At 36.3% G+C, this 14,270-nt stretch overlaps 1 protein-coding gene and 1 non-coding gene across 3 annotated transcripts in view; both read left to right on the forward strand.

Moving 5' to 3' along the window:
- Positions 1 to 8,090, forward strand: part of PLA2R1 (phospholipase A2 receptor 1) — a 120,320-nt gene extending 112,230 nt beyond the window's left edge. The window contains exons 25-30 of one of the 2 annotated variants that reach the window (XM_061135343.1): positions 604 to 772; positions 2,591 to 2,731; positions 3,617 to 3,733; positions 5,019 to 5,195; positions 7,453 to 7,485; positions 7,607 to 8,090. In XM_061135343.1, coding sequence (XP_060991326.1) covers positions 604 to 772; positions 2,591 to 2,731; positions 3,617 to 3,733; positions 5,019 to 5,195; positions 7,453 to 7,485; positions 7,607 to 7,821 — 852 coding nt within the window. In that variant the 3' untranslated portion in view covers positions 7,822 to 8,090. The remainder of the gene's footprint in view (positions 1 to 603; positions 773 to 2,590; positions 2,732 to 3,616; positions 3,734 to 5,018; positions 5,196 to 7,452; positions 7,486 to 7,606) is intronic. The other variant, XM_061135344.1, reaches the window with a different exon arrangement.
- On the forward strand, positions 2,863 to 2,998 carry LOC133051353 (small nucleolar RNA SNORA21). The gene has a single exon (XR_009691850.1). It is a non-coding gene; the product is annotated as a small nucleolar RNA SNORA21 (small nucleolar RNA).
- Positions 8,091 to 14,270: the final 6,180 nt, after the last annotated feature.

Below are 14,270 nucleotides of genomic sequence, written 5' to 3' on the forward strand. Positions count from 1 at the left end.
ATTTCCCATATAAGAATACTGGAGTGGGTTGTCATTTCCTTCTCCAGGGGATCTTCCTGACCCAGGGACTGAACCGGTGGCTCAATCTTAAATTTATTTTGGTGTAAAGAACAAGATGGGCTCCCCTGGTGTCTCAGTGTTAAAGAATTCACCTGCCAGTTCAAGAGATGCGTGTTTGATCCCTGGGTTGGGAAGATCCCCTGAAGAAGGAAATGGCAACCCACTTCAGTATTCTTGCCTGGGAAATCTTACGGACAGAGGAGCCTGGCAGGCTACAGTCCATGGGGTCACAAAAGAGTTGGACACAACTTAGCGACTAAACAACAACAATAAAGAACAAGATATAGAGCAGCTTCACTCTGATTGCTTACTGGGAAATTTGACAGACAGGAACCAAGGATTCCCAAAAACTAAAAAAGACACTGCTTCTGTCAGAGAGTCCTTTTTGTCAGGCCATACTCACAAGCTGTCCTAGGCTTCCTAAAATATAAGTCTAGAAGTGAAAATAAAAATCCATGTGTGAATTGAGGGCTGTTCAGACAGCATTGGCCGATGCCACCAGCATTCACAGCAAGGAAATGATGGTTCAATTTCTCTCCACAGAACGGTCTTAGTTTTGACTGGTCAGATGGCACCAAATCCTCCTTCACTTTTTGGAAAGACGATGAATCATCCTTCCTTGGTGACTGTGTTTTTGCTGACACCAGAGGACGCTGGAGTAGCACAGCCTGTGAGTCATATCTGCAAGGAGCCATTTGTCAAGTGCCCACTGGTAGGTTCTATTCAACTCAAGAAAGATGTGCTGTGAACTCGTACTATGCAAGGCACTGTGCTAAGCAGGAGCTTTGAGGGAAGGTAGAAAGAATTATCTGCCTTCAAGAAGGATTTGGTCTGGTAGGTGATATACAGACAAATAACTGTTACAGGAGGCATGGCTACCAAATGATACAAGAACCATAGCAAGCGTTGTGGGGGTTAGCAAGAAAGTGGACACAATTGGATCCACTTGGGAAAAAGTAAAAAGGTTTCTTGAAGGACATGACTGTGGAGATTGGTCTTGATGGATGGGTGGAATCAGGAAACTCTGGGACATGGAGAGGCACTCTGAGCAGAAAGGCTTGGGCACACAAGGAAGGAAGAAAGGATTGGACATGTATAAGGAAAGCTGGTGTTGGGATTTTCCTGCATGGCAGGTTTATGGTGAGAGAAGTAGGAAATCAAGCTAGAACCATAGGTTAGGAGCAGGTGTGGAGGATCTTGAATACCTGGAGGATCTTGAATACTGAGGCTCTGTTTAAGTCCAAGACTAATAAGATGCTAGAACCATCATCATCATAGTAATAATATTTATACGCATATATAAAACATGGTAATAATGACAATAAATCTCATTACACTTAAAGCTCACCTTGTCCAACCAGGTGAACTTTAAAAATTAAACTTAAACTCAGAGCATTAAATAGCCTCCTGAAGATCTCATAGATGTCTAACGACTACTTGTTGGAGTAGAAGCCAAGTTTCCTTGATCTCTGATGTCATATCTATCCCATTAAATCAGGGCCCTTTTCTTTTGATTACTTTGGTATATAAAAAGAGAGTTCCTTAACACTAACTGGTTTCTTTTTAAATCTCTCATTTAGTAAGTGTGCATGTATTTACTTACACTCTGGATACGGTAAGTCAAATAGCACACATATTACATAACTTCAGATCAAAACAATTTAGGACAAAAATGTAAATGATAGTCACATATATTGGGAAAGCCAATTCTCCTTCTAAAGCACTGTAAAATTATCCTTCTTTTCTCAATAACACTGCATTTATTGAGTGCTTAAGTTGTTAGACACTAGCTCACCTAAACTTCTTAAGTTGTAAGGAAGATGTGATTGTCAATTCTCTTTTATGTGTGGGAGTGTGGGGAAGATAATAACATACCCACAGCCACGCACCTAGGATCTCAGAGTGGATATGTCTGACTCTCATGCTTGCCTTCTGAAGCAAAGTCCATCCCAAATTCCACTTAGTTATATGTGATGTTATGTTATGTCATGTTATATCATGATATGATATGTTATGATATGACATGTTACTTTGTTATGATGTTATGTTATATTATGATGTGTTATGCTGCGCTATGCTATGATGCTTTACTGAATGATTCTCTCTCATAAGTTAACTAGCAGGTAAGGATTTACTATATCTTCACCACTGAATGGAACACATTTTGTTCGTTTGAAGTGCCTTTTGTCAACTTCCTTCAGTTGCTAGTATTTCTGTGAATCTCATTCCCCGGTTTTTCCAATCTTTTTTCCAATACTAATTGTAAATATGAAAGAAAACACCCAAACTAAGCCTATGAGGCTATGCATTAATATACCCTGTTATGTATAGGTAAAGATTATTTCTGCCAGACATGCTATAAGCCATTTCAGTTTTGTGTTCATTTGCATTAAACCCACTCTTTCAGAGTATTATCATGAAAATCTCATTACATATATTTATCTTGGTCTTTCGTAGAGTGTAATACAATGTTTATCTCAATAAATGAACCCAGTTACCACCCTGAAATCATAACTGATTTTGTTCATAGAAACAAGACTGTCTGGACACCTAGAGTTGTGCTCAGAAACATCAATTCCCTGGATAAAATTCAAAAGTAATTGCTACAGTTTTTCTACAGTCCTAGACAGCACAAGTTTTGAGGCTGCTCATGAATTTTGCAAAAAGAAAGGTAATTCTTTTGTGGTAGTAAAATGCTTTCAACGTGTTCCTTCTTGACATTTCAGTAAACAGTGTTGTTTTCTTCATTTGTCTGATAATTCAGTGACTTTAGGAGCACAACAAAAATAATTGAAAAAGTACCCTCTTTTAAAAGCACTCAGTGGGCCTTTTGCTAATGACCCGCTGAGCTGTCAAGAAAGGGCAGAGTGAAAACACCGCTTTTGGGTGAAGTGGTAGCATGTTGTGTTGTTTTGCTTCAATCGGTGGTGTGACAAGGTGGGAAAAAAATTGAAAAAGTAAATATTATTGAATTTACAACTAATATGTTCAATGTCCAGAATACAATGAAAAACCTAAGGTGATGTCTCAGGATACTGCAAATTCCCAAGAAAGTGTTCCCTTTGAATGTATCTAAATATGAATCTTAACTGTTCTCCCATATTAACATTCTATGCTTTAAGTACCAGTTTGCATCTTTTAATGTGTCATATTACCTTTAAAATTTTAATCAAAAATTACTTGTTTACCATAGAAATTTTCACTTTTCAAAGCCTGAGCTTTTTTTAAATTGAAGTATAGTTGATTTACAATGTGTTAGTTTATGGTATACAGCACTTTTATCTCTTTTGCTTTAGGAGTCTGACCTAAGAAAATACTGCTATGATTTACGTCAAAAAATAATTTGCCTATGCTCTCCTCTAGGAGTTTAGTGGTGTTATGTCTTACCTGCAAGTCTCTAAAACATTTTGAGTTTACTTTTGTGTATGGTGTGTGAGGGAGTGCTCTAACTTATTGATTTATATGTGTCAAAGCCTGAGCTTTATGAATTATTATTTTAATTATATTTATATATATACACAAATACTTATTCATTTGCTGTTTGTCTCTTTTATAGGCTCTAATCTTTTAACAATCAAAGATGAAGCTGAAAACTCTTTTCTCCTAGAAGAGCTTTCAGCTTTCCGTTCTTCAGTCCAAATGATTTGGCTGAATGCTCGGTTTGATGGTGACAGTAAGTAACTTGGGTAGAAAAGAGGAGAGGGCATAAATAAATACACAGTGGTCAAGGTTGATGCAAATGACATCTGCAAACCAGAAGGCTCTCCTTGGGTACATTTGCTGTGAAAAAATGTCATAAATCCTAAAGCCATTTCTTCCAAAGACAATGTTGCTAACCCTTTTTTATACCTTCTTGTTCTTTGAAATAATCCCACAAAACCAAAAATGAAAACAAACAACAAGTTTATTTTATATTTAATCTCACATTATGAAGATATTTGACTGGAACTTTGTGTTCACAGACTTAGTCATAAGACATCAAAGCCATATTTACTTTAAAATACCCTGGGTTCCCAAATGTCATATAAGAGTGCAATAGAGTTATGGAAACGTCCCAGTGATAAATAGTGCTAATAGAATTGTTATTTGCTACTCATAAAAGCCAGAGTTTGTAATTAGATGAGAGTATGATGTTTTTTTCTTTATGTTATTGATGGTTATTGAAAGTAGTTGTATCAGAAGAAAGGGGACGTATGTATACCTGTGGCTGATTCATGTTGATATATGACAGAAACCAATACAACATTGTAAAGCAATTATCCTCCAATTAAAAATAAATAAATGAAACAAAGAAAGTACTTGTAAAGAAAATTACACTGAAATGGAGAACTTGTCACAGGGGTATCCAAGGTGGACGATGGGTCCACACTGGCAAGGAAAAGTATTTCAGTCACAGATATTGCTTAAAACTTCTAGCACAGGGTGATAATAAAAAAAGCTGATAGACGTATGCTTAGTTTTACTGCTTGTTTTAAATCCTTTTCATACAAGGCACCTCCTTATCACTTACACACAGATGGATTCTACCAGCATCTTCACCCTTTAGTACACCACTGGCTTGCTTTTTTAAAGAAGCTCACTGTAAAATTCTTTTAAAAAGTGAGCTCTTTTGTAATGATATAGATGTTAGGACTTCAAATGATTTCTTTAAATTGGTTATAATTTACCAATAAATTATAAAGAACTTTAAAAATTCAAACTGTTATATTAAGAAACATGATATCTCAAATGAACTAAATTAGAACCTCATATCTACCATAAAGAGGTTTGTTCATAAGGCAGCTTTACTAACACCTACCTCTTGATGATGAGTTCATGATTGCACCTACTGAAATGGATGCATCAGATAAGGAGAGTCTCATTAAATTTAGGGGCTGCTTTCTATGGTTTATTCAACACTTAGTATGTTTGATAACCATGCACATAATTCATAATAAGTTAATGTTTTTTTTCCACAGATGAAACCATAAAGTGGTTTGATGGAACTCCCACAGATCTATCAAACTGGGGTATTCGGAAGCCAGAGGTGGGCCACTTCAAACCCCATCTGTGTGTTGCCCTGAGGATTCCTGAAGGAGTGTGGCAATTATCCTCATGTCAAGACAAAAAAGGATTTATATGTAAAATGGAAGCAGGTGGGTAAAGTTCAAAGGTAAATCCTCATTTGATTCCACCCTGACTAAAGCTGACCCACCTCTTTACACTTAAAACTTTTAAAATTCAGATATTCAGAGCGTATTCAAATAGATTCAGACATTATTGTCTTGTTTTACATCAAATAATTTACAGAACATACCAGCTTTCTCTCATATGCAGAGAAAAATCATTCTAAATCAACTCAAAGACTATGACTTTCTTGTGTCATCTGGCTGTTATATTAATGGGCAAAAAAGCATGTTTACTTCAAGCAAATAGAGCTGGGAATGTAAACAAGCAACTCTCATTCTGGGATTTGCTACTCAAAATTTTAAAGTATCATTTTTGATAATTCAGGTCTAGATATCCTTACTGTGGATAAGTAGATGTGTTTTTCTACTGCAAGGCACAGTATATTATAAATCATATTTTAACTTCATCTTGAGCTATATACTCAGTTTGTGGTGATAAAAATTTAGAAATATAAGCCAGAAAATTCTAGTGAGTTGCAAATGATAGAGATTTCTAAGACAGTAAGGATCATTAACAGTGGAAGATGTTTATAATAATCACAACAGTTTCTAGATGCCAGTATTATAAAGAAGGGGGGATTGATGTGACCTGGGCTCATGAAGAAGACTTTAGAGAGGGGCTGAGGCTTTGGAATAGTAAAAGATAAAGAGAATAGAGGAGGGAAAGAATACTGGACAAACGTTTCAGTAAGACTAAAGACAGAAATAGAGAATGAACTTAAGACTAGTTCACATTAGGTGGTGATGGGGGTAAAAGCATATTTCTGTAGGCTCCATCCACAGGGAGCGCTGGGTTAAAGAGCTGAACTTCATGGTGAAGGACACAGGGAACCTCTAAGTGCTCTGTAGACACCTACAGTGGATGTAAGGGAGACAGTTGTGATTTGAGCACTAGAACTAGAATAAAAATGGAGGGAGGAAATGGGAAAAGAGAGTCATCAGTCTTGAGTGACTGATTAGACACTAGCAATGAAAAAGCAAAAACTGGTAGGTGTAGGAACCAAAGTTTGAAGTTCCAAAAGTGTGGGTATCAGCTCTGTATGGAAAACATGGATAACCTAATAAGTAGGGTGCCCAAGCAACCACTAGCATTCAGCTATCAAGAGCAAATTAGAAACACCTCATGTCTGTTCAAATCTTTAAGGTTTCCTGTACTACACAGCACACCTCTTTCATCCTTCACGACAAGTTTTCAAGGCAGTGAAACAGATACAACATTCCCATGTTACAGATGAGAAAGGTACTTGTCCACAGTGAGGCCAAAGGGAGGACTAGACTCCAAATTTTCTGACTCGATGTGTCCCTTCTACACCTGCCCACTGCCTCCATCCTGAGAATGAATACCCATTCATCAGTCTTTCTTTGAAAAGTATCCTTACACATACACAATACTACGTTTTCAATAATATTATGTAAAATCATACAGTATTATTTTTAAATTGCAAAATCAAGGTTTTATATATATGTGTGTGTGTGTTTGTTACTGGTAACTATGTTGACATTTCTTCATGAGTCTTAAGTAGTGCACCAAGCAGTCCTCCACGGACAAGTCCTTTACTGCTCTTTCTCTGGGTCAGTCCCTATATTTCTCTGGATCTTTGCCTAGATCAAAAATACCAGAGTTCAAATTCTGATATAGAGTCTATGTGGAAAAGATATATTCTTTCAGTAGAAGATCCTCAAACAGGAACCCTCAAACTTTTTGAATGGAAGAGATAGTATTCATTTCCCAAGATTCTTGAGAGATGAGAAGGTACTCATTCTTTGAATCTGCAAAAAGCCAGGGAGGTTATCATCACTGGACCAACTCCACATCAGATCCCAACAAAACTGAACTCCTTGTAGGCAGGGACTATATTTTACTCATATTTTGGCAGCACAGTGCTGAGACTGGATGAGGATTCTTCAGCTTAAAAAAGGTGGTATATGTCTTTGTGAGCACTAATCATGATGATTATATAAATCAGGGGTCAGCAAATTTTTCTTGTAAAGGATTAAATAGTAAATATTTCAGGATATAGGAGCCATGTGGTCTCTGTCACACTTCAACTGTAGCAAAGAAGCAGCTAAAGATGACAGAAACATGGCTGAGTTCTAACAAAACATTATTTATAAAAACATGTGCTCAGATTTGATCCATGGGCCGTCGTTTTCTGAAGTAATGCCATAACTTTGCTGAATTAAAAGGAAAATTTCATCTCAGTATTTTTGTATTTGATTTTAGATATTCACACAGTAAAGAAGCATCCAGGAAAAGGTAGGTTTGGGACAGTAGAGAACATTTTGATTTTTCATAGAAGTAAAATAGAAAGTAACTATGTGACAGTAACTATCTGATTTCATTGTCACTGAAGTTTTCTTTTTTCATCTCCTTGCAGGACCAAGTCACAGCATTATACCTCTTACAGTAGCACTGACACTGATGGTAATTCTGGCAATTTCCACACTTTCCTTCTGCATATACAAGCACAGTAACGTTATCTTCAGGAGACTTGCTCAGTTTAGAAATCCTTACTATCCTTCAGCCAACTTTAGTACAGTACATTTGGAAGAAAATATTCTCATTTCTGATCTTGAGAAGAATGACCAATAATAATGAAGTGAGAGAACATCACGGCGGTGAGGATGAGCAAAGAAGAGTATTTTTCTTTACAGACCAGATGCCACTATAATGTGAATCATGTCACCATCTTAGTTATTCTGAAAATGACTACTGGTTTTGAATTGTAACCAAATCAGATAGGTGTTCATTTATTTATTTCCTCAAACTGTGATCTATTCTTAAAAGGGGGAAATTTTACAGTGCTTATTATTCAGAAAACAAGAACTAATAAAAGAAACTCCCAAATGAGACCCCTCAAACCAACATGAATAATAGTTTTTGCATTAATATGCTTTTACCAAAAATTCTGGGGACTTTTTAAGCTAATCTGATGTCTATTCAGATGTTTACCAATACTCATTCCATTAAAAGAGAGGTGGGTGTGGGAAGCAAAACAAATTTTAAAGTCCTACACTAGTATAAGAGAGGAAAAAGAAAAGGCTTCTGAGAGGATTCTTGTTTGGTTTTTATTCAATCAGTTTAACAGCAGGGTTTGCAAAACACTAATATCTCAGCTTAATACTCACAGGTTCTGGACTCTATACTAATATTTAGGGTGACATTCAGTTTTATTAGTTCTGTCTTCTCAAACTAAAGGAAAAGAAAAATCACCTTTCTTTAAATAGTAAAGATCTACTGGAAAAAATAAATAAATAAATAGTAAAGATCTTTTAGCAGCACACTTTCACAAGCAATCATACAATGTGGCCTAAAATCATCAATTACTAACTGATAACAAAGTTAGTCTTAAAAAAAACCTTATAGATAAGCTCAAAGGAATACACTGAAATCTTAATACTGTTAAAATTTATGAGCTTTATTTAAGACTAAAGATATAAAGTGTATACCACTCCTAACAACCAAACGATATCAAATGTAACTTGAATTTAAAGGGGAAGAGTTAAAGATCTGAATTACAGTTTCATTAGAATGAGACTAGAGGATGTGATGAGAAGTACTAAAAAATTACTCTCCAGAGTAATCTAGATACCTTTGCTATATAGAGTTTATTTAGTAAATTTTGGTTTGGGGGAACCAACTCCATTTGCATTGGACTAGTTAGTGCGGTCAGTAAAAAATAAAAGCATGATACTAATCCATAAATTAAAAATCACAGACTTGGTCTTCCTTCATTCATTTCTTATAAAAAAAGACTTCATAATCAATATTCAAAACTTTACTCATTACATAAATGTTTATCAAGTTAAGAACCAAGAACCATTTTAGAAACTGGAGGTACTGGGGTAAGCACTTAGTTTCTAATGAAGGAAAACCAACAGTAAAGCAGTCAAGAAACATATAAGAATAAAATATCAGGTGGGTATGAAGACTAAGTAAGGGCCTACAATAGAAACTGGGAGAGTCTCCCTAGAGTGTGCATTTTCATTATTACAACCAGCTGCCTCAAAACTGGTGACAAACAGTCACAAGATGAAGCTTAGAGAAAGTAGGAATAAGCCTCTATGTGGAAAACTATCATCATTAGAAACACAATTTGAAGAATGTGTCCTAGGAATGAAGTCTTTGTGGCCTGAAATAGTTAATATAGAGTCCAAAAGCAGCTGTTTGCTACACGCTGAGACAATCTACTTCCATAATTTTGTTTGTTCAGGGACTTTATTTTTTAAGATATTACATTATGTGGCAGTTTGTGTGTTTATGACTCAAAAGAAGAACTGGTCTGGACTAACCAGATGTTTAGCTCAATTTAATAATCTGTCAAGTGAAATTAAAGTTCTGTTCTTGTCAGTTGTCTTGCTAAAAACTGCTAATCAATTATCCTTCTAGTCAAGGTATATTGAAGCGAATAGTCAGTCACACATATAAATTTGACAAAGTATGTCATTAGTAAAATGATTTTGCAGGAAAAAACTGTATTGCATGTCAGTGCTCTGTACTTTGATATTTAGTATTAAACCACATCCTCATGGACAGGTCACACACTACTTACCATTAATGAAAGTACAGAAATAAGAAGTACTGAGATATTCTGCTTTATTCATATACGTGCACTTTAAAAAAAAAAAAAAACTTTCTTCCACAACTATTTTTAATCTGAGCTAGACTTCATAGCTATACAAGAAAAGAAAAAATGTAGCAGGGTCACAAACTCAGTTCAGTTCAGTCGCGCAGACATGTCCAACCCTCTGTGACCCCATGGACTGCAGCATGCCAGGGTTCCATGTCCATCACCAACTCCCGGAGCTTACTCAAACTCACGTCCATTGAATTGATGATGCTATCCAACCATCTCATCTTCTGTCATCCCCTTCTCCTCCTGCCTTCCATCTTTCCCATCATCAGGGTCTTTTCCAATGAGTCAGTTCTTCACATCAGGTGGCCAAAGTATTGGAGTTTCAGCTTCAGCATCAGTCCTTCCAATGAATATTCAGGACTGATTTCTTTTAGGATTGACTGGTTGGATCTCCTTGCAGTCCAAGGGACTCTCAAGAGTCTTCTCCAACACCACAGTTTGAAAGCATCAATTCTTCGGCGCTCAGCTTTCTTTATGGTCCAACTCTAGCATCCATACATGACTACTGGAAAAATGATAGCTCTGATGAAATGGACCTTTGTTGGCTAAGTAATGTCTCTGCTTTTTAATATGCTGTCTAGGTTGGTCATAGCTTTTCTTCCAAGGAGCAAGCGTCTTTTAATTTCATGGCTGCAATCACCATCTGCAGTGATTTTGGAGCCCCAAAAAATAAAGTCTGTCACTGTTTCCATTGTTTCCCCATCTATTTGCCATGAAGTGATGAGACTGGATAATTAATATGCCCCCTCCAAAAAGAGTCAGTTATTCTCTATAGCTCTGAGTGATGGAAAATTTTAGATCTTTCCAACCAAGGATATCTTGGGCTCTTCCAATTTCAACTGTCTCAGTTTAAATGTTTCTTCTATTGAAAATTCTACTTCCTATCAAGGGTGCATTACATGGTCTCATTAGATGAACATTCAGTCTTCTGGAATTGACATTCCTGCCTCAAAATGGTGATTGGATATATGAAACTTGTTGTGTCCTTGTGGTGGGGGCTTCCCTGATAGCTCAGCTGGTAAAGAATCTGCCTGCAATGCAGGAGACCCTGGTTTGATTCCTAGGTCAGGAAGATCCTCTGGAGAAGGGATAGGCTACCCACTCCAATATTCTTGGACTTCCCTTATGGCTCAGTTGGTGAAGAATCTTCCTGCAATGTGGGAGATCTAGGTTCGATCCCTGGGTTGGGACGATCCCCTGGAGAAGGGAAAAGCTACCCACTCCAGTATTCTAGCCTGAAGAATTCCATGGACTGTATAGTCCAAGGGGTCACAAAGAGTTGAACATGACTGAGTGACATTCACTTTCACTTCCACTTGTGTCCTTGTGGTACAGGGGGAGTAGGTGATAACTGACTGGGAATCCTGCTGGCATCTCTGTGAAGTCTGTATTTGGTGTAACGTGTAGTCTAGTCTCTTGGTTTGGCCCCATCCTGGCTTTCCCTGGCACTGCCTCTCCCTAGAGAATTGTCTGTAACTCCCATTCAATTCCCTACCTGGATATTACAATTCTAGATGATAAAGCCATGTCACATCTGCTGTAGCATCATCAGCTACTCTCTTAGTCAGGGGAGGCTTAATACTGTAGCAAACAATCCCCAAATCTCATTGACTTAACACAACAAAGGTTTATTTCTCATCCACACCAACTTTGCTCTATTCAGTTATTCATGGGTCCAGGCTCCTCCTAAATATTCATAGTAGGGCCTCTATCTCCATAAACCTTGGTTGCCTCAGTGGTCTCTTACCTCTGCCTGACAGAAGTTAAAGATCTCCTTGACTAATTATGTAGTTTCCATGGGCTATTGAAATACATTTTCCATGTTAACAGTCTTTAGATTGAGAACAAGTACCCTGTGGGTACATAAAGACTTCCAAGGGATACAGGGGCAGGGATATTGCTGGGGAATTCAGTTTCCAGATTCTTTAACCTTTATATATATTCTTTCTTAGAAGTTACTTGCCTGAGATCAAGGTGTCATGCTAGTTCTTCTTTCCCATTTCTTTTAGCAGAAATGTCTGTCTTTACCTCAAAAAAAAAAAAAAAAAGAAAAAAAAGACATGGCTTTTACTCAAAATATGATGATGATGCCTTATCTTGGTAAAGTCCTCCATGGACCAAAGACAGAAAAAAATTTCAAAATAATGATGTCAGTGAAATTTCTTTAATAAAAGAATTCTTAAACCCACATATATTCTCGTGTCTTTCCCTCTTTTCACACATTTTTCTGTTAAGGATGAAGTGATGAATTAGAAATGTGTTATTTTGCCCATGTTGGGATAGTCTAAATTAATATGCATTTCATATACATATATATAAACAGCAGGAGTGATAACTACCTTCCTTTGAGACTTTATCTCATCCAGCCCCTGTCTATTATGAAAGACTATATCTCGAGAGAATATCTCAGAAAAGCAAAGTAAAGACAGTGTAACTGTTGATAAGACCCTAAAGTGTTACTTTATAAGCTCATGGCAAGGCTCCGTGTTTTATTTATCTTAGATTTCTAACTGAGCTTTGGGGAAGAGTATTATCATGCTTATTTGAACTGAAAAATGAAACCATAATTTTTTTGAACATTGTCTTATTTGGCTCATTTGTTTGACAATAATGATTGGCTTTACCAATTAAGTTTTATGATGAAAATTTTCATTACATTGGATGAACTATATGTGCAAATCAAGTGTTTGGATTAAAGCATGTATAAAATAAAGACACTTTAATAGAAAAGTAGTATTGACCAAAGTATGATAACATTAGCAATATTTTATTTTTCCCAACCTTACTTTGTATGCCAGGCAAAACAAGGTGCCCATAAGTGAAAGAGTAATAGGCATAATTGATAGTCATTTTTAAAAGGAGTAGAGAACTCTGAAGTTTCTGGGTCTAGAAGCACAACATGGCACTTCCTCTCATATACCATTGGCCAGAATTCGTCACAGGGTTCAATCTAACTGCAGGGAAGTCTGGAGGTCTCCCAGTATGCTCAGGAAGGAGAGGATAACGGACAATAGTGAGCACCAACAACCTCTACCAGCTTTCTCAGCACATATAGCTACAAAAGAAAGGGGCTGGGGGGAATAGAATTCATGCTGAATCTTGATTCATGCTAGCAATTTTTAATTAACATTAATTTCATCTGTGGTATATCCATTTCATTAAGAGATGAAATATAACATTTCATTTTTATATATACTATTTATTAACCATTGTAATATATTCATGTCTGTCAGATAATAATTGTAACAATAGTAATTGTAATGGCAACTCAATACAGAAGAAAATGTTTAACACAGCCTATGTTCACAGGGAAATTTTTTAAAAATTAATTTAACTTATCTTTTTACTGTAGGCAAATATGACAAGGAAATGAATAAAATAGTTTCAAGAATAAAAATATATTACATTAGGATAAAATTCATAGGGGGATTGAAATGGAAATACAAGACTAAACGGAAAAAGAAGCAAGAATCTTTGACTGCTAAAAGTTTGTTTGTATTTCTATTTTTAAATAGACTATGACAGAATTCAATCTGTCATGGTATTACCAATCAAACAAATTAGGGCTTCTTGGTGAAGTGATTGGTTTCAGGTCTGGGGCAGGAAAAACACAAGATGAAACTGGAATATCTTGTGATACCAGAAAGTAAGGAAATCCTTACAAAAAGATGAGATCATGTCCAAAGGGCACAGCACCAAACTGAAGGAGCTCCCAATGGTCAAAATTGGAACGCTCTGAGTAACAAAATAATAATAGTATTGGATTTTAAGCATAGAATATCTATGAGTCCATATTAATGTAAATAAATAAATAAACAAGTAAGTAAATCAAGGAGAAGCAGCAGTTCTTTTCTACAGAAGAAATTCCAATTAAAAATGTAGAAGGAATGAGAGAGACAAAAATCACCATTAGGAAAACACAACAGTAATAATTGTTACAGCAAGATCCATTAGTGGGTTCTAAAATTCGTGGGTGAACATTTAAGAAGAAACGGGAAATTTTCATAGCCTTAAAATATTGCCTCCAAAATAGTCATTAATTATGACTGGAAAGTACTAACTTTATAAGAGAAACCTCAGGGTTAAGATAAGCAGTAATAAGCCACATCAGCGTCAGGTATTCTCTCGTATCATGCCCTAAGAAGGGCACTTGACTTTTTTGGTATCTACTCAAATAATGCATAATCCCGATTTAACAATAAAAAAAAACATCAGACAAATTCAAATTGACAAGCATTACACAAAATAATTGATGACTTCAAAAGTGTCCTGGTCATGAAAGGTAAGGAAAGATCGAGGAAATGTCACAGATTGGAGGAGAATAAGGAGCCATGACAACTAAATGCAAGGTAAAATCCTGAGTTGGATCCTGAAACAGAAAATGGATATTGTGGGAAAACATGAA

The sequence above is a fragment of the Dama dama genome, chromosome 33 (genome assembly GCF_033118175.1).
Source record: "Dama dama isolate Ldn47 chromosome 33, ASM3311817v1, whole genome shotgun sequence".
NCBI lineage: Eukaryota > Metazoa > Chordata > Mammalia > Artiodactyla > Cervidae > Dama > Dama dama.